General features: G+C 42.5%; 1 protein-coding gene across 9 annotated transcripts in view; it reads right to left on the bottom strand.

The window, feature by feature from the left end:
• GRIA1 (glutamate ionotropic receptor AMPA type subunit 1) overlaps positions 1 to 20,758 on the bottom strand; it is a 193,284-nt gene that overhangs the window by 34,583 nt on the left and 137,943 nt on the right. For all 9 annotated transcript variants that reach the window (XR_008328948.1, XM_053377073.1, XM_053377072.1 and 6 more), the window contains exons 10-11: positions 15,360 to 15,566; positions 13,372 to 13,742 (exon numbers count right to left, since the gene is read on the bottom strand). Coding sequence is in view for 8 of the 9 variants with exons in the window: in XM_053377073.1 (XP_053233048.1) it covers positions 13,372 to 13,742; positions 15,360 to 15,566 (578 nt within the window). In the remaining variant the exon portion in view is untranslated. The remainder of the gene's footprint in view (positions 1 to 13,371; positions 13,743 to 15,359; positions 15,567 to 20,758) is intronic.

The raw sequence follows: 20,758 nt of genomic DNA, 5'->3' as shown, positions 1-20,758 counted from the left end.
GCCAAGCATGTGTTCTACAACTGAGCTAGTGCCCCTCCCTAAATTATAAGCCCAGCTCTTCCATAAATTCCTTTGCATCACACAAAAGATATGACTCTTGCACAGCTCCAGCAGGAGCAAGCCATTTCCAAAGAGAAGCTTTAGTTTCACCACCCGACCAAGAAGGGGTGGGGTGAGGCCTGGCCTGGCCTGGCCTGACATGCTTCTGTGAGTTTAACTGTAGCTTGATCTGCAGGAGGTACTTTTCAAGAACTAGACAGAAGCATCTTCATCAGCTGCTAACATCTGCCAATCAATTTGCTGTCAAAGACACAGGAGGCTGATAAGAAAGGATTGCAACCGCAGGAAGCATTGGTATCATTTATCTTTTAAACAGGTAATGACCATGCATGAACTAATGAATAAGCTGCTCACCCTGATTAATCTGAAGTTAGGATCAGAATTAGAATGGATGGAATCATGTCTCCATTACAATGCAAAAGACTTCTGACCCACGCGGCATTGCAATTGGACTCCTGTCTGTGTGAGTTTAATTAAATTTCATGGTTTACTTACTGCACCTTCTTAATGTTAATGACCTTAGACACCTCAGTATTTTCAAATCATTGTTTTCTTCCATTTCTTTTCTCTTATGTGAAAAGCTTTCTTCAAGATGAATTTTCGTGGAATGGATTACATCCATTTACTGTTAGTCAGATGTTTAGACGACTCATTCCCCTTTCCCCAGTCTTATGAAATGTACAGCAGCTTCAGTATGGAGCGAAAAGAAGATTTACACATCTGGTGATAGCCTTCCCCACCCCCCATGAAAGCCCAATTAGCATTTTTGACAGCAAGAGCTGTTTAGTAATCCAGGCAAAGAGACAGAAGGCACAACCTTGGATTTTTAATCCTAAAATGCCATTCACTGTTTATGAGCCCCAGACAAGGCACTTAAAACTACAGTTTGCAGGGGTAAAAAGCCTTTATGCAGATCATAAATGTTTCCCAGTGATGTTTATTTTATTTTCTGCACTTCCATCTGCCCCTCCTACAACACGCTCAGAGCAAAATATATGGAGTTTATGTGTCTCCTATTTTATTCTGACATCCAAACTCCACACCAGCCTAGACTTTCATGAAGCAAAATGCACCTCATCAAAGATATAGGGTAGGCATAGGGAACCTGTGATCCTGGACTACAGTTCCAATCATCCCTGGTCCCTGCTTTGTCAAACCCAATAAATCACTGGTCCCCCTCCTTTGCCCAACATTCTTCAGAGTCCTCCCAAACCCTGACAGCCAGGTTCTGTCCTGGGCCCGGTGTTGTTCAACATCTTTATAAATGACTTGGATGGAGGAATGGAAAGGATGCTCATCCAATTTGCAGGTGACTATCATGGGCCAGGAATTGGCTTCACCTGCTGAGCAGCAGCCTGAAGGAGCAGAAGGCAGAGTGACTTCACCTGCTGCTGATCAGCCTTCTTACTCCTGATGTGAACCAGCTGGCTCCAGCTTTCTTAAGCAGGGTTTCCAGCCTCAGTCAGATGCTGGAAACAATATTTGTCGTTCCTGGCCAGACTTTGCTGCTTCTTGCTTCTCCTGACCTTGGACTCATCAGTTTCTTGAGCCCCGGACCATCTGACTATGTGAACTCAAATACTCCTAACCTTAGGACTGGACTCAGAGTCCCTGTATAGGGACTCTGTGTCCAGGCAAGTACCTCCCTGAGCTGGTTGGCTGGCCTCTCCTGCCACTGAGCTCTGCTGTGGTTGGGCAGCATGAGACTACGACAGTGACACTAAACTGGGAGGGGTAGCTAATGCTGCAGAATACAGAACCAGGATTCAAAATGACCTTAACAGATTGGAGAACTGGGCCCAAACTAACGAAATGAATTTTGATAGGAACAAATGTCAGGATCTACATGTAAGCAGGAAGAACCACAAATATAAGATGGGGACGCCTGGTTTACTAGCAGTACATGTGAAAAGGATCTGGGCTCTTAGTGGACCACAAGCTTAACACGAGTCAACATGGAATGAAGATATCAAAGTTACAGCATGCAGTGCATTAAAAGAACATGTTATTATGAAGGTGATGTACAGATGTATCTTTAAATATTTAAATGGCACATGGGGGCTGGAGCAAGCTTGTTTTCTTCTGCTCTGGAAGGTAGGACTTGAACCAATCAATTCAAGTTAGAGGAAAGGAGATTCTGAACATCAGGAATAACTTTGACAGTAAGAGCTGATGAACAGTGGAATGGACTCTCACAAGAGGTGGTGGACTCTTGTGTTGGGATGGCCATCTGTCATGGATGCTTTAGCTGAGAGTCCTGCATGGCAGGGGGTTGGACTTAGACTCTATGTAAGCAACCAATGCTTTTGTCTATTCTGAGACTTGCATTCTGAGAAGTTTTCAGTGTTATTTCTGTTGCATTTTGAGTATATTTATAAAAAAACAAATTAGAAATCCTTCTGTGATGCCATTAGCTGTATAGTCATCACTTCACTTGATTACTGGATCCCCCGGCAGTCTAGCAGCCATAGCTACAGAGCTCTTGGGTAAGGAGCATTTTGGACCTTTTCTGAACCCTTTCCAACAAGGAGAAATGATTCAGTTGGCCCTGGATTTATGTGCTTCATTAACAAGAGCTGCAGGTAGAGTATGCTCATGGCAGGTGAAAGTACTAAAATAGATTGCTCAGAGTAACAATTCTTTGGCTAAGCATACTGATTTTGTGAATGGGATCATTAGTTTACTAGACAAAGGCACAGTTTTCAGATGCCAGCTACTTATCCACATCTCTATCCTGCTGTTGCTGTAAAGTACTTTTAACTTGAGTCGTAGGCAGTTTAGGTCTCTGTTGTTTCCTGCGCTGCTTCTACAGCCTTTAAAATTAACATTCCCCATCTTCCTCTCCATGTTAGGCTTCCCCATTCTTTGTGATCTATTTTATCTGGGATACTGGGATACTGAGAGAATGAACTAGTATTTGCAAAGGATTCTGAAGCCCTTTAACGGAAGAGGCTATCCATTTTACACTTCTTCAGGGTCTTTTATCTGAGGATCAAAGCATGATGCGTCATCTATACCAGTGGAAAACAGAGGCTCCTTCTTCGGATATGAGAATAAGCAACAATTCTCCTAGGGTACTAGGCAAATGTTAGAATTGCTTGTTGAGGTTTCTTAATCGGAACAATATTAAAGGGAATACACACAATCTTGTCCTTGTTGTAATTCACCCTGTCATTCTCCATTTAAACCTTAGCATAATTTTCACAGTATGTATTTTCTTTTGCATTATATTCCACTCTGATCTTACTGTTTACCATTTTTCTTTCTACACCCACAGGTATGTATGCTTGCCAAGTTAGGATAACTATGTGCCTGATGAAATAGACTGTAGCCCACAAAGTTTATGTCGTAATAAATTAGTTAGTCTTTAAGAGGCCACAATATCTTTTGTCTGACTTTTCATGTCCTTAATGAAGCTTTAGACATTTATTGTGTGATATGGGGCTATAACAATGTAACCTATTAAAAGTAAGGGGCATCTGGCAACCATATCAAACTCACTAATATAAAGTGTTTCCAATTAGTACACACAGCCTGATCTTTTGCCACAAGATCACTAATGGAGAAAGAGTACCAGTGTGTCTGAGAGCTGAAACATATTGTTACTCGCCATCTCCAATCTCTGCCGAGCTGTGACAAGTTTCCAGGGGGTTCCAGACACTCGGAGTTTGAGTTTCCATTGGAAATTAGGCACAGTGGAGTTTGCAGTGTCTTTATGAAATATGGTTTATTTACACATATTTACACCCTGCGTCTAAATGGAGAGAGTCCCCAGCTTTCACATCATAAGAGAGTCCTTTGTTGCTCTCCCAAGAGCAACAAGTGTGGACCTACAAGCAGAGGAATCAGCCATGCTGCCTGCACTATGTAGTTATGTCTCCTTCCCATCAGAACCCACACTGCATTGTGCTCCTTACTCCCTTTTCTTCCCAGAACCCCTTGCAAAAACAACGCCTTGTCTTTCGCTTACGTTACCAGCCCCAGGCAACCCCCATTTCACGTACTCAAAAGATCTTTCCTCTGAGTCCCCCGCTACTCAGGCCTCTTGCAAAACAACACTCTCACCCCCGCCCATCGCTTATCAGGCAAACTGTAATCCTGCACCAAAGCTAGTGACCTTTTGTGTTACTGTGTAAAACCAGGGCCCAGAGAGGCTTCACCCATCTTGCTGTCTCACAATGAATCTCTCGAGGGCCCAATCTATTTTCCTTTTGTTAGGCTAATCACCCAGCTACTATCTGTGATTACCTGATGAGAAAGCTGAATGGTGTTGTTAGCATGAACTTAATCCAGGGGCTTCAGCACTTGGCACAGTTTTTGATCGAACCCAGATTAATTCTCGCTTTTACTAAATCCAATAATTACAGAGGAGTCTAACCCTGCCTACAAACTCATGCCAATATGAACAAGAGAATTATTTATCTTGAACTGTGCATTTCAGACTGCATATTTGAATATGTCTCCATATTAAAAATTAAGCAAGCACTCTTGTCTCTTAACGTGTCACATTTGCATGTGCAGAGGACATCATTTGCCTTGTCCTTTCATTTTGTGTAGTGGAGGGACCTTGTTGCCATGTGCCATAAATTTATCAGTACTAGAACATTTGTCCATTGAAAACTGGGATCTCTCAAAGTGACGACATGGAAACCTAGGTCTTTTACACATTTGTATGCACATTCTTACATACACTTTTCCACGTCTGGCAGGAGAGAAAAGGCAATGTAAACTGCACACACACACTCTGCAACCCCCAGTTTTAGAAAGTCTAAACCCAGCTAAGCAATTCACAGTTTAGTGACCAGGCGTACTGGTATCTCTGTAAGTGCAACAATCTGAACATTAAATCTATCTATCATCTATCTATCATCTATCTATCTGGTTCTGATTCTTTATGCTCTGAAGCAAAATAACCTCAAACACTTATGAGACATTTGACTGGTTGAAGTTTGCAGCCCAAATAGAATGAACCGGGCAATAAAAGCAGCAACTGGGGGACCATTTATGGAAACTTCATTTGCACCAGCATCACATCTTGAGATCACAGCAGCAGCAGGGAAGATGAAATGAAAAGCGATTGCATGTCTGCTCATTTATCTCGACTTTTGGGTATGGTGGTGATGATGGGGAAACAGGCAACATTATATTTATTTCAGACCTTAAAAAAAATCTTCCCCCACCCCAGTCTGCAATGTTGTTGCTTAGATCAATTATTCACAGCAAATTTCTAATTAAACAAGTTTCACAATTCTCCAGACTGAAAATTCAGTTCCCCTCCCCGTTTTTCTTCCTTCCAATGGGCATTGATAACCAAGGCAATGAATTATTTGGTGATGCTGTAATTCAATACTTCTCATTGCTGAACAGGTAATACACTATTAAGCCAATTATGCAGATGTAATTCCGACTTTAAAAACACAATTATTTCAATATCAGAAGAACTGTCCTTGAAGCAACCCTTGGTGAACTCTTGTGATCACACAAAGGAATGCTTTATTTGTTTAGCACATCATTTCTAGGTTGCCTATAGCAAACTTCTGAAGCTGGCTGTCAACAAGAAATGACCGCCCTCTGATTTTTGAAGGGTGGTGTATAGATTTCATTAACGACAACGACGATGACAACAACAAATAATATATAATTCATTAACACAAAAGCTGCCATAAGAAGCCTAAGGATCATATAAGATATTGCAGACCTCCCTCTCTGTGGACACAGAAGGAGGTCCACAGATAGAAAAGGAGGCATGCCACCCAAGGGGCTCCATTTGGTGCTGCAGCTGCAGGAACAGTTGCAACTGTCCCTTCACTGCTGATGCTCTGCTGATGGTCGGGAGGGAAATATTCTGTTTAAATGATGAATGTAATTTATTTCCCACCCTCCTGCCAATGAGCTCAAGTGATATAGTTCTTCTGCTCCCTCACCACAACCCTGTAGTTTCTTCATGGCTGAGAAGATTCCCTTTCTGGGAATCATTTGTTCCCACTGGAGCTATCAAGGAATAGGGAATGAGAGTTACTAACCCCAACAGATGCAAACATACATTGTTTGCATCTTCTTGCGGCTTGAGACAACTTAGTTTTGATTTCAGTTATAGCATTTTTGGCAACCCTAAAGACTTTCTAGTATTTTACGCACAAGAGTTTGAAGAGAAGGACTTGCTTGTTGCAGTGAATGACAAGAATGGGGAGCGCTTCTCCTCCCAGAAGTGGTGGGTACGTCCTTCTGGACACATTTAGGGAGAGGCCGTTGCAAATAAAAAGGGATGGGGAAAATAACCTTTATTTCATTGGTTAGTCCAAGAGGGAACCCATAAAGTCCACACAACCATGTTACACAGCTGATGAATCACTCAGATAGTCTTCAACTGTTTTGAATTCAGGATGTACATTTAAAGACAAACTGCAAGATGGGACGCAGATCTAGCCACCATGTCCAGTATCCATGCCCCCCCCCCCGTACCTATTTATCTTTCTCCCCCTCCTAGGTATAGAATAGGGTATAGTGACTGATGTTGCTTGGCACACAGTGGTGGGAAATATTTTCTTCTGCACAACTACCTACCAACATATCACCCTGTCTTTAAAAAGAAACCAATAAAAGCAAAATGAAATGGATCTGGTGCCACTGGTTTGATTAGGTTGGATTGTAAAGCCATTTGTGGGTTGGTCCCAACCCACCGAAGACAAAGGGATTACTTTGCCACTTGTGCTGATGAAGAGACCATTCACCAGGAATGGAGTTCAGGATGCCTGACATCTCTTTATCTTCTTCCAGGCACTCTACCTTGCAAAGTAGGAAAGACATCAATGGAAGGAAATCACTCAGTTGTGTTTTTGGCCACTAACCAGAATCTAACTTTGTACAGAGAGATCGATGGACTGATGAGTCCACATTGACAAGGGAAGGATAGATATAAATGCAGAATGCCATCCACTGACCAGATAGATAGCACTTTTACTTGGACATATCTTGTAGACATCATTATTTGTAGCCCAGTAGCAGAGAAAAATAGTGTATTCAGAGTGATCGATTCCGAGCTTCAGTGGGATGTGTATTTCATTACAGTCATTCTGTCTGGCATCCAGTCCACCAAGAGCAAATGATATATTTACGGTGTACTTTGAAGAGTTTTATTCCTGGGTCAGCCAGCAGCTGCACACTTATATAGTGCTGTCCCTCTACTTTTCTGAGAACCTCTGACACCAATTACTTAGGGTATGATGGAGTCCTTCCTTTGAATCACCATCAATCATCAATTGCCCCTTTAGAGATATTGCAGGCTCTCCCAAGCTGCTCCTCCTCCTTATACAACTAAATTCCTCCTATTCTGTGTTTGACTGGGAATAAGAATCAACATGTCTCCACAGCTGTTTCCAAACTTTCAGGTACTTAGGCACGGTGAGTAGGCAGGAAGGTGTGTGCTTGTGGGTTTTCTTTGGCGACATGAAAAATCAAATGTACTTTTTCTAAACACGGTGCAATTTAAACAGGCAGGGCATGAGGGACATAAGGTTGTGTAGGCTAATATTATTGATAACAATATTTCTGGTTTTATTTTAATGCTGTCCCGAGGGATAGCTCTGTTGGTAGAGCATGAGACTCTTAATCTCAGGGTTCTGGGTTCAAGTCCCATGTTGGGTTGGACCATATGATCCAACTTTGTGATTTTGTGACCTTGCATATTGAAAACATTTTTAATGCTTTGTTGGTTTTATTGTAAATGTGTTGATACTGTACTTAGCAGGTTGTTCAGACTTTGCAGTGTGTGTGTATAAATGGGGGGGGGGACCACTGATTGGGCATATGGCATATCCAGGCATGGAAAACCTAAATGAATAAAATATACACATATAATTATGTGTTGCTAAACAAAACAAAAAAATCAAGAGCCTGCAGAGTAGCTGGGCATATTATTTTACAGTTTTAGTTTTCAATAATATATTAGCAATCCTAGTGGGAAAGAAATTTTCTCTCAAAAATAATCAGAGCAGCATTCAATGCTGTTCAAATTAACTCCCACACTCTTAGAAAGGCTTCTACTTCCTGTCTTCTCCCCCTGAATCTTCTCTGGGACATGGGGAAGCAAGGTGCGATGAGCCAGAATCTGTGTGAAAAGCCAGAAATTAGGACAGAAGGACAAAAGGTCAAAAGGTCAAAGAGCAAGTAAAGACTGTACGACCCAAAAGACAGACTTGAAGAGTAAACCAGAACGATTCACAAACACACCAGAGCTCAGGAAGATGATGTTGGTCAAGCAAATCTCAACAGCAACAGGAAGCCCTTTATATTCCTGTCTGTCCAGAAGGATCCAACAGTTTGGGTGGAGTCAGCCCAGGGCAGGGTGTTGCCCTCCAAATGTTGCTGGACTACAGCTCCTATCTGCTTCAGCCAGCATGGCCAATGGTCAGTGGTAATGACCTAGGGCCTGAAGGTACTCCCTTGAAAATCTGCCCCCTGCAGTTTGATGTTTCTGCACATAGGGAACTGTTCCTGAAAAAGGAGCTCCATTTTTCAGTGTCAGGGCAAATTTACGTATCTGAGGAGGGGTTTCATTATTTTCTGATGCTTATGATCCATTTCTTTTCTCTTCCCTCTGCACCCTGACTGTTCACGTGGTGTTGAAAATGCCCACAGACTCAGCCGTGCTTCTCTGTTATTCTCTGTTTGAGTACTTTTCTGTCATTTTAAAAAAGCAGTACATTGAAAGCACACCAAATTTGAATTGATGTCAGCGTGAATAAAATAAATAGCTTTGACCTTGTGCTTAACAGAGGCCCTGGGCTTTTATCCAGGAACTCCTGCCATGAGATAAAGCAGGCTGTAGCGCTAGTAAGTGGCATCCAGAAAGATACCCTGGGTCTTGTATCTTCTGTTTGTAGTCTTTGTATTTTGGGCTCATGGTGGTAAATAAAAATATTGCAGTAGGTTATCTTTTGGTAAAGCCAGATTTATTTATTTAAAAATGATGTCTGTAGCGATGAAAAATACATGAGTTGACACATCTTCAATATCGGCCTAATGAGGCATGATTACTAGTATTTATTTACTGCATTTATATCCCACCTTTTTTTCTAAGGAGCTCAAAATGGCATCCGCCTCCGCATTTAATCCCCACAACAACTCTGAGGTAGGTTAGGCTGAGAGGCAGTGACTGGCCCAAAGCCTGGAAAAAGCAGGATTAGAACCCTGGGAAAGAGTAAGATACTGGATGCTCTGGCGATGGCAAGGAAGGCCTCACATCAATTGGTGGCCATGTTCACATGCTCATCTAGACGAGGAGCCTCTTTGAATGGTAGAGAAGCAGACATGCCCCATTCTACACAGTAAAGTGCATGTGGTATGTGCATAGGATCATAAGACACTGTGTGTTCCCACCCACATTTTTGATGAGAACAATTGGGCCTATGCGTGGGACATTTGCATTATGTTACATTACGGGTGTGTTGTGCATACCTGCTTCTCCACCATATGAGGGGAACCAGTTCAATGGCCCCCAGGTGGATATATGAACTGCCTCCATTAAACTCTGCTGTGATTGAACTGTTGTGGTGCAATAGCAGAACCTATGGTGTTTGATGGCTAATTCACACATTGAAGTGGGGACAAATGTGGGCCAGTCTGGTGCAGTGGTTAGAGTGCCACACTAAGATCTGGGAGGCCAGGATCTGAATTATGCACTGCATCACATCCTTCAAATGTATAGATAGTAGAGGGTGTCTTACATCAACATACTGTATCAAATACCCGCAATGAATTAGTCTTTGATGCTAGGGTTCATGCAAAGTGAATGTGCTTGAATTTATACTGACCCTTGTCTTTGGACATGTACTCTAAATACAACTGTTTTAGGAACTGTTACAACTGGGCAATTCTGTTTGGGATGTATATATTCTTATGGCCTGGGGTTAAGTGAAATGGAGATGTGAGTTTAAAAAGTGCTAACTGGATCTACTGTGTTGGTTTTCATTATTTTAGATTTTTGAATTAAAGCTGTTCACTGATTAAATTTTTAGTTGATTAATCATTAGGTTTCATTCAAACAATTAAATGTGCATATCAGTAAACCTCAACCTGATCATCAGACAATTAGTTAATAAATGTAATTAAAGTTGTATACCAGCAAAATCTCAATCTGGGTGCTGTTTGGAAGATGATGGAGGTGTGAGATAAATTTACATTTAATAAACAAAGCTACTCATTTGAACAGAATGGCCATTTTTACATTTTCATTTCAATTCACTAATATATTCACTAATTCAGTAATATACCTGGACCAAAATTACTTTAATAAAATAAACAAGGCTGCCCTTCAGTCGCAGTCTCACCAATTACAATTTGTTCCCTTTGATTCAAAATTGCCCTCAGGTTTAATCAAAGTGCTTAAATAAATGAGTGCACCGATTTGAAGAACATCATGCCCATTTGTCACAGCCCGGTGTTGAAGTGTAGATCATGCAAGTATCTTTAAATTGTTCCATCATGACTTCATAAAGTGTTAGCTATGACATGCTGATCGAAACTAAGTTCATTTTGCTCTATCAATTGTAATAATCTAATCTCAACACATGTGGCTAAGATAAGAGAGGGTGGTAAAAGCTTTTCTGTCTCTCTTTGCTGGTGCTCCATCCTAACAAGAACTTTAATGTACTCAAGATATTAGATATATCAGAATGAGTAATCAGGCAATGACCTTTTAAAACCCATTAGTATCAGAAATGTTACAGCTGCCCAATTGTCTCCAAGGTCTTTGTTTCTCTACTGCCTGGTCTCTCATGAGTAATTTGTCTAGCAGAAAACAAACAGCTCAGAACCAGAGCATATCAAGAGAGGTTTGCTACTGGTTGTGAACCAATAATGAAATGTGTTGATATGATTTCATCTTTTGGTTTCATCTTCTACTGTTCCATCTTTCCCTCATACTAGAAGTACAGTTAGCTTCCAGTCACACTGAGCAAATAGGTCTCGGGCTGATGTATTCCAGGAATAGTCACCATAGTTCTTTCCAGATGTTGTTGTACTACAGCTCCTGTTGTCCTAACAATTGGCCATGCTAGCTGGGGCTGATGGAATGTGGAATCCAACAATATCTGGAGAGGACCTTCTTGGCTACCTCCCCTTTAAATAGTCCATGATGGGGGAAAAGCATCAACGAATGCTCATTTGATTTCATGAGGATTGAAAGTATTTGAATACAGGTGCTCAGCTATACCATGGCATAAACTATTCTACCAAATTTGGGGGCAGAGCTCTGTAAAACTCTGCAGAGCCTGCATGTGTGTCTGTGCTCAGGGGAAAGAGGGTTCTTCCAAGCAACCCTCAAATAGAGGACTGTCCTCTGCAAAGCAGGAGACACAGCCACCCTACTGAACCCACTTTCTACAATTAGTTATGCCCAGCCATAACCCAAATTCCACATTTATTTCTGGAATTCCATGGCAAGCTGGAAGAAACTGAAACCAACCACTAATGATCTGCTTGGGATAATTGTATAATATGCTCAGACAGCATATAGATGCTAGCATATGGGATTGTGCGTGAGACAGGCGCCAAGTGTCACGGATTCTTTTTTTTCCTGATCTCTTTAAATTTGCAGTCTTCACCTGGCCTGCCAAGTAGCAGCAGTAGATGAATAAATTGCCTACATATGTTTTATTTATGCAGAGCGTACTTGCTTTCAGAGAGACTTCTTTAACCAGTTCAACTACTTAATTTTTTACAAGACTTCCTCCACCCACAACACCCAAAAGTAGTGCCTGAAGGAGGGAAACACAATGAGAATCTGTCGGTGTCACTCTAAATTCCCATCTTGGACAGCCTTATGAATTAAGCACGGAGAATGCATGTTTATATTCCACATAAGTAATATCATACTCTTTTCTCTTAGGCATTTTCAAGTATACCTAGAAATCAGAAAGCAGAATTTGCCCATTGTTGCCACACACACTATAAACGAATCAACAACAGCAAAAAGGAAAAATGAAGAAATGTTGCAGTGGGAAGCAAAATGGCACTGACCCAAAATAAATGTCTTTATTAAAACTGCCATTTGCATCAGGATTTTTAAATGGTTTAGTCTCCAGTTCAATACACCCTGCATCAACTTCTGCACCAGAATGCCCGAGCCAGGGAAACTGAGGTAGCAGACCCACCACTGCGGTGGATCCTTGCTTCTGAAGTAGGGTTGTCATCTTTGATCAGACAAAATACAGGATAGGTCAGGCAAAATAAAGGACAGGTAGGGGTGGGGAGAGGTTCGCCACATTCAGCCTTCCGCCTCCCTCACCACTGCAGCCCTGCTCTTCCCCTTGACTCATGTAGATGGGCAGGGGCAAGGGATAGACATCTGGCTCCCATGGGCGGCTTGAGTTACAGCGCTAGCCTCTTGCCCATGCTTGCAATGGAAGGGAATCAAGCGTGGAGGGGAGAAGTCAGGTTGGGGTGGAAGAGGGGGCTAAGCAGTGGCAGACCTGCACCATGCTAGACTGGAGGGCAGTGGTACCATTGAGAAAGAAAGGAGGAAAGGGCAAAGGTTGGAGAGGAGGTTGCTCTTTCAACCCTCTTCTCTTTTGTCACTTACGCCAGGCCAAGCTCCTTGTCAGCCACACCAACAGTGACACAACTGCCATTTTGGGCTGGTCAAGCTCGAAGACATGAAAAAATGTGTCCTGTTTGAAGTCCAAACGAGACAGGGGACAATTTTTGTCCCAAACTAGGGTGATCCTGTTTTTCTAGGGGCAGGTGGCAGCCTTATTCTTAATCCTCAGCCCTCTGGAGTTCCTCTTTCCATTTCCTGGCAGCCATTTCCCCTCTCTGTTTCTGTCACCCGCTCACCACCAACTCCTCTGAATGGCTGAGCTCGAAACCTCTAGGTGTTTGGGAAATGTAGCAGCTGGAATTCCAAAGCTCTTTCTATTTTAAGCCCCCTCTCTCACAACAGGATTATCATATGAGGAAGAAAGGAAACACAATAAATGCTCTACGTTATGGGTTGCCACCAACTGCCTAAAGATGGCTGACAGGGCTTTATCAAAGGCCTGACTATTGGAACTAGGCAGAAAGGAACACACCCTGTAAAGGATGTGTTTCTAATTTGCTTAGTGGAGCAAGTGGGAGGTGCAACCAATTCAAGAATCCCATTCTTCATTTTTAAGGAAGCAAGTACCCTGCTTCAACTTAATCACACATCTCTTGGCTTCTGACATTATACTGGAGGTGAAAGTTATGAAAGAAATGTCCCATTCCACGTGATTCTGGACACATACACACCGCGCTATCTCAAAGACTGCATATTCAGAGAAAATTACTAACCTTGGAGATATGTCACATCCTTGTTGCATAAAAGCTCCCAGGGAAAACCAGAGACTGTTAAATATTCCAAATTCATTTGTTTGGTCATTGGCTGGCTGGTCCCGGCCTTCCTCAACCTCCTCGTTATGCCATTCATAAGGACTGAAGCGACTGACCAGAAAGAGGACAACGCTTACTCCAATGTAGGCAAAAACTATACACATCCAAATCTCATAAGCTAAGGGATCCAGAAAGGAAAAGACGCCAGGCTTGGACTTTTGTGGTTTTTTAATCATGATAGATATGCCCAGGCTCATAAATGGCTTGGAAAAGTCTATAACTTCCTCTCGCACTAGAGTGATGGTCAGTGGTGCGACAGCCACATCAGCTTTCTGAAAATTAAAAAGAGACTAAAGTGAGACCAATGTTTTGAAGATCCGCAACGCACCAATGTTTCAAGATTTTGTTACCAAATTGTTGTTGTTTTGTTTTGTTTTTTCCGTTTTGCATTAAATAATATTTTCGCTTTCCATTTATATGTATCAGGGTTGTATTTGTTTTCTTCTGTGAAAATTGATTTTCAGACACAATGAATTTTTCTTTAATGCCAGTTTGGAAAAAGCTTGAAAGTGCGGGTTATATTTTGTACAGAAACCTCAGTTTGCCATGTTTCTTTATCAGATTCTTTTGATGAGTTGACATTTATCTCTGTGCCCGGCTAACCAGCATGGTTCTCTCCAGACGTTACTGGGCTTCCATCGGCCAAAACACAGCATTATTAGGGATGGTGTGAGTTGTAGTCCAACATCATTTGCAAAGCCTCATGTTGGCCCACCCTGTCTTACTGTAATGTTTTAAATAAAAACAATCCCAGTGTGGATTGGTACTATTTTCTTTCCTATTATTAATCATTATTGATAACTAATGTGGGGCTTCCCTTGTGCTTGAGCAAGAAGCTGCTAAATGCTGCAGCAGGGTTGATGAAAGGAGTGAGGCCCTATCAGCTTATAACTCTGCTCTGAGACCTGCATTGGTTGCCCATTTGCTACTGGGCGAAGTTCTGCTGCTGTTAGTTAACAGTGTGGTTGCAGGATTGCCTTACCCATGTATGCTCACTTGACTACTTCAATCTGCAGAACTAGCAATGCTACAGGTGCCATATAATACTCGTTCCATACTTGTAAGAAATCTTTTGGTATAGCAGTACCTGCACTTTGGAACTCCCTGCCTATCAACATCAGGCAGGTGCCTTTGCTGAACCCTTTTTGGAACCTGATTAAAACATTTTTGTTCAGGAAAGGCCATTCAGACATGCTAAAGTTACAGGTGTTTTATTTCTTTTTAGCAACTATTCATTCTGAATATTTTAAAATACTTCTTGTTAAGTTTTTTATTCAATAATTTTAATATTTCATATTTTGTATGAAACTGCTTAGTGGTTTCCTTACAACTGAATGTTAAATAAGTGTTGTAGAATGGAAATACTAGTATTTTTCCTTCCTAACAAACCTTTCAGCTGATGGGTAGGATTCCACAACTGATGCTGCAATCTATTACCTGTGACATCTCCATTCCTTAATTCCTTACTTAATGTTGCCATTCAGAAATGACATGATAGTAACAAGCCTCAACTACAAAAGCGAAAGAGGAGACTTTCCTGCTGGCACTGTGCCTGACCATTTATTTTCATCAGGATATACTTCGCTATTAACAAATAGTTGACACAAATAATTTCGATTGACTGAAAATAGTTCAACTTAGGTGGCTATTTGCCAACGACACAGGATCATTAATGATACACCACATTGACTCGCACAGATTTTAATATTTGTCTTGCTGTGATTGGTGAATAATGATCAGCCATGCAGGAGCTGAACACAAATGGGTAGTGACTTGATGCAAAATCACCTGAAATTTCCAGTGTTCATCTAATGATACACTTGGGGATGTCCTTGTTTCATTAGCTGTTACAGTTTTTAAGCCACAGGATGAGAGTGAGAGAAACTTACTCCATATACTAGCTCCCCGACCATGCCATTCCACATTTTAGTCTCAGGATCTCGTGCTCCATACTTCCGATCAGCGACAACCTGCAAGCTGTAGTTGTAGCCAACATGTTTTGCGATCTCAGCAGCTAACTCTACGCAATAACCTTCGTACCTCAAATTTCCTTGCAATGGCTCATTGGTCTTCTTTTCCATCACATAGGGGGCTTCCTGGGAGAAACAGAACAGTTTACAGAGCATATGGATGTATATCACGCTAATGTCATGTGGGAAAGAGGCTGGCTATAATACTTTACAGGTGAATTATGAAAGAAAAGAGTTTGTAGTGTTCCCACCGTAAACTCCAAAAAAGGAAAGCAAGGAAAACATTCAATTCCCTCAAATTCTATAATTCAGTTCAAATAACCAATGAGCTCAAGGATAGCTTGATATCCTTCACAGAACTATAGATTCACACAGCCACCTCCACAGGCATCCAGGATCTCCTGCCCTTATCTATGATGCACTGCTTCCTGGCAGAAAGTCAGGAAAAGAATAAGGACATCCTGTGGCTAGGTAATGAAAGGATCAGTTTCCTATCTATCTATGGGAGGACTCTGATGTGGGTGTAGCTCATCTTTAGTTTTGAGTTTCTTTTATCTATTGTTTCAAGTATCTATTTTGTGTGCCTAGTGTTTCAGTCAAGTGAAAGGAGTCCCACAGTAATTTAGAAAAAAGTGAAATGCAAAAATGTGTAATTAGATATTGAGAAAAACAATAAAGACATATTAAAGTGTCCACCTAAAATTACTTGAAACACACAATATCCAGACACACCCCATGCAAGAAGACCCAGCAGAAACAGCTCCTAAAAGCCAGACCACTTGTATCATCCAAATGCCTGGAAAAATAAAAATGTTGGCACCAGGCAAGCTTCCTTGGAGGGCAGCATTTCATAATCAAGGAACTACCACAGAAAAGGCCCATTTGCTGGTTAATACCCTTTGGACATCTCTTGGAGGGGTTACAGATGCTGATTTCAGGTCTGGGTAGGTTTTTATGGAGAAAGGCAGTCCTTTAACTATTGTGGTTCTGAAGCATGCAGGGCTTTACTGGTCAAATCCAGTACTTTATAGGTCAAAGCCATGTCCATGGCTTCTTCCTTTCAGATGCTTGGCAGCTGTTACTCCCAACGCATGAGGATGGTGCTTTAGCTGCCTGACTGTTCAGCATTCCTTGCAGCACTCCCAATACATAGAAAAAATATCCCAGCTAATGAAGCAATGCCCTTTAAAGGCATTGCCCTTTAAAAGCAGAAGACACCACAGGATCCTAGATAGCATTGGGCAGCAATTTCCATAATCATGGCAAATGAGGACAGTGTTACGAAAAAGGAGCAATGCAGAAGCAAGCACCAGGTGGCTGGAATGGTAAACAGGAAACTGATGTTATTGGATTGTCCCGTGGGAAACTGGGACTGTCTGTAAAGTGCTCTGAGAGCCGGATGTTACCTCAGAGCAGCACATGACCCTGTACTGGAAGTACATGGGTGGAGTTTTTTTCTCTCTCTGCAGTGGAAGCAGAGTGTGCAGACATGTTTTCTCTGTACTGGTGAAAGACAGGAATAAAGACATGTAAATATATTTCTGTCTGTCTCTCTCCCCCTCCCTGGGAGAGGAGTGGGGGGGGAGTGGTGTGTTCTCCTTCACGTTGAGGAGAATCGCCGATTGGAGACCTCCTTTGATCTTGCCGGGAGTCGCAGACGGGAGGTCATAAGGAATCAAGCCGGGCACCTGGAGGGTGGCCAAATTCCTCTGGACTAAGAGCTAAGCTGGAGGCTCTGGCTTTTGGCTTGAATCCCGACAACTGGTAGCAGACCGATGGATATCTGATCTATGAGAATCTGCATGAGAGGTGAGAGGTCGATGAATCGTTGCCATCCTCTGCACCTAAGGAGATAAAGAAAAGCGTCTGCCTGCAGCCAGAAGCTGAAACAGACAGCTGGACACCGAGAGGAGTGTGTTTCAAGGCAACGGAGCCAAAAAAAAAAAGGTATGCTGCATTTTGGGAGAGAGAGAACGAACGCAGAAAGGCTTATTTTCTGGTTCACAAGAAACAAGCTGCGTTTGAAAAACATAGCTCTGAGAGTAAGCTTGCATACCAGGAATTCCTGTGGTTTAGATAAGGAGTTCCGTCCTGAGCAGGTTGCTAGGCAACGTCTGCCAGTTACTGAGTGGCCTAAAAAGAGCCTGGGAAATCGAAAGTGTATCTGCGCAGCTGTGCAAGGGTTTTGAAAAAACAGCCCAAAGGCAAGCCTGCCAGTGAAGCAGTAAACAGAGACTTTTGGAGTTTTACTGGCTTGAAAAGTGAAAGCTGGCTTGAGATTGAGTGCAAAGCTGACCCTTGGATTCAGCATGGATGCCAAGAAGGGGGGAGTGCCCCTGAGTGCCGTGGTTCTAGAAGAACACAGCCGGCATGCTGCACTGGAAGTAAAGCACAGGGGGAGGGAGGAACGGAGTTCTAATTCCCCCACCGATGAGGCTACTGGAAAGGATGCTGTAGCTTTGAATACTGTCCAGTGTTACAATTGCGGACAGGCTGGGCATCTTCAGCGGAACTGCAAGAAGCCACGTCAGCCTAAAGGAGCGAAGGGCCGCTCGGCAAAGCCTGAGGCGTCAGGCAAAGGTCGTACCAAGCCTATGGTGGAACCTGCAAAGGCTTTGATGGCGAAAGGAACCACGCCAGATGTTGGGAACTCATTTATTATCGACACTGCAGCGACCGTCCATATGTCCCCACACAAAGAACTCTTTTCATCGTTTAAGAAGCAAAGCTTCGCTGTGAAACAGGCCAATGGTCAGGAGCTAGAAGCAGCCGGCGTGGGGACTGTCTATCTAAAGAGTCTGGACTTGACAATAAACAATGTTTACTTGGTTCCTGAATTGAAGTTCAATCTGCTGAGTGTTTCGCAGATTGCAAAGAAAGGACTGAAACTGTCCTACGATGCTGACAGCTGCGAGATCTACAAAGATGGAGAGTTATATCTTTCTGCCAAACAGAAGGATGGACTTTATTTGTTGACTTTTGCACAAAGTGATTACATGGAATGTAATTCATCTGTGTCTAACGTAGTTTCTCTTGCAGGTGTGAGCAAGAAGAAGACCGGAGTCAACAGAGCATTTCAGCGGGTGTATGCTGATGTAATTGGTCCTCTAGAACCATCTAGAGGCAATGCAAGATATTATCTTGTGTGTGTGGATCATTTCTCCAACTATGTCTGGGTTTATGTGTTGAGAAAGCCACAGGAAGCCTTGGAGAGGTTTCAAGAGTTTTGTGACAAAGTTAAGAGTATGCATGATGCTAACATTGATTGTCTATTCACAGATGAGAAGCAGATTTTTCTTTTACAGGATTTCCAAAGGTTCCTGCAGAAGAAGGGGATCAGACACAAGGTTTCTGTTTCAGCGGAAGCGTGGAACAGGGGTGTCTGTGTACGGGTGAACAGAGAATTGCAAAAGGGAATGGAAGCGCAATTGCTAAGTTCACATCTGCCACATGAGTACTGGGCCGAGTCTCTAATGTCGTTCTGTTATACGAAAGTGAGAAAGGTTTCAAAAGAGTTGGGAAGTTCTCCTTTTGAGAAACTGTTCCACAGAAAACCTTCTGTTGCCCATTTCAAGGTTTTTGGGTCTCATGTGAGAACAGAAGCTCCAGGTGGAGTAAAGAATGCCAGAGGCATTTTTGTGGGGTATGAAAAGGGTCTCTACAGAGTAATTTTGTCTGAATCTGGTCAGGTGATTCTCACAAAATTTCTAGAGAGTGTTCCTGAACAAGAGAGAGTGATAGTACACACATTTCCCACTGAGGACGATTCAGATGATGATGATTTTACTGATTACAGCGATTACAGCTGTACTGAAAGTGATGACACTGATAGCTCGGAGAGCTCAGTTGTCACAGTCATTGAGAGGAAGTCTCACACAATAGATAGGCCTTCACAACTGAAGGATGAACCACTGTTTACCATTGGAACTAGTTCTCCAAAGAGTCCTGAGACTGGACCAGTGAGCAGAGAGGATCAGCACCTCATACGTAGGTCTGAGAGAGTTACAAAGGGTCAACCACCCAAGAGGTACTCAAAAGAGTTTGCTAACTTAGCTGTTGCATGTGTTGCTGTTGTAAACAACCGAGGACAGGTTGGAGCTGTGTCTAAGTCAGAGACAAAGACACAACAGAGAGTTGCTAGCCAAGGTAATGCAGATGCACTCATTCCTTGGAAACCAGACAACCAGAGAGGTACACTGGGGAAACCAGTGGCGGGGAGTTCCAAGGGTGGAACTGAAACAACAGGGGAGTGTTATGTGTATAACAACTGTTTGTTTTCTTCTCTGGATCATGCTTTGCTTGCTGCAACACGCATTGTTTCTTTTGGGGGAGGATGTTACGAAAAAGGAGCAATGCAGAAGCAAGCACCAGGTGGCTGGAATGGTAAACAGGAAACTGATGTTATTGGATTGTCCCGTGGGAAACTGGGACTGTCTGTAAAGTGCTCTGAGAGCCGGATGTTACCTCAGAGCAGCACATGACCCTGTACTGGAAGTACATGGGTGGAGTTTTTTTCTCTCTCTGCAGTGGAAGCAGAGTGTGCAGACATGTTTTCTCTGTACTGGTGAAAGACAGGAATAAAGACATGTAAATATATTTCTGTCTGTCTCTCTCCCCCTCCCTGGGAGAGGAGTGGGGGGGGGAGTGGTGTGTTCTCCTTCACGTTGAGGAGAATCGCCGATTGGAGACCTCCTTTGATCTTGCCGGGAGTCGCAGACGGGAGGTCATAAGGAATCAAGCCGGGCACCTGGAGGGTGGCCAAATTCCTCTGGACTAAGAGCTAAGCTGGAGGCTCTGGCTTTTGGCTTGAATCCCGACAGACAGAACATTCTACACTGCTTGCATTTCTCTGCAAATTACAGTATCCTCATGCCGATATGGGAATCTGTTCAAGAGCTTAAAAATTCGTTACAAGATTTGGATAGATTCCAGTTCTTCCCACTGATATTTTGCAATGCTAGAGCACAATGGTAGTTCATATTAGATAGGTTGTGTCCAATTAAGTCCGACTCAGAGTAGACTCACTGAAATTAAAGAACCTAAGTTAATCGTGGTTGGTTTTTTGGGGGAGGGTACACATTATTTTATTCAGTAAGCTGCTTTGAGAGGGTGCCATCCTGAAAGATAGCCTAAGAATATTTCAAACAAGCAAGCAAGCAAGCAAGCAAATAAATGAATGAATAACTATTCCCATGGGAATAGTTTGCTGTAATAAATAATGGTGCACCTTGATCTATACTTTTTTTTGCAGTAATTAACTTTCACCCTCCCCACCTCAAAATGTTTATAGCCATATTTACACATAGATTTCATCTTTT

This window comes from Podarcis raffonei, chromosome 2 (genome assembly GCF_027172205.1).
Source record: "Podarcis raffonei isolate rPodRaf1 chromosome 2, rPodRaf1.pri, whole genome shotgun sequence".
Classification (NCBI taxonomy): domain Eukaryota; kingdom Metazoa; phylum Chordata; class Lepidosauria; order Squamata; family Lacertidae; genus Podarcis; species Podarcis raffonei.
This window is presented reverse-complemented; position numbering and strand designations above follow the sequence as displayed.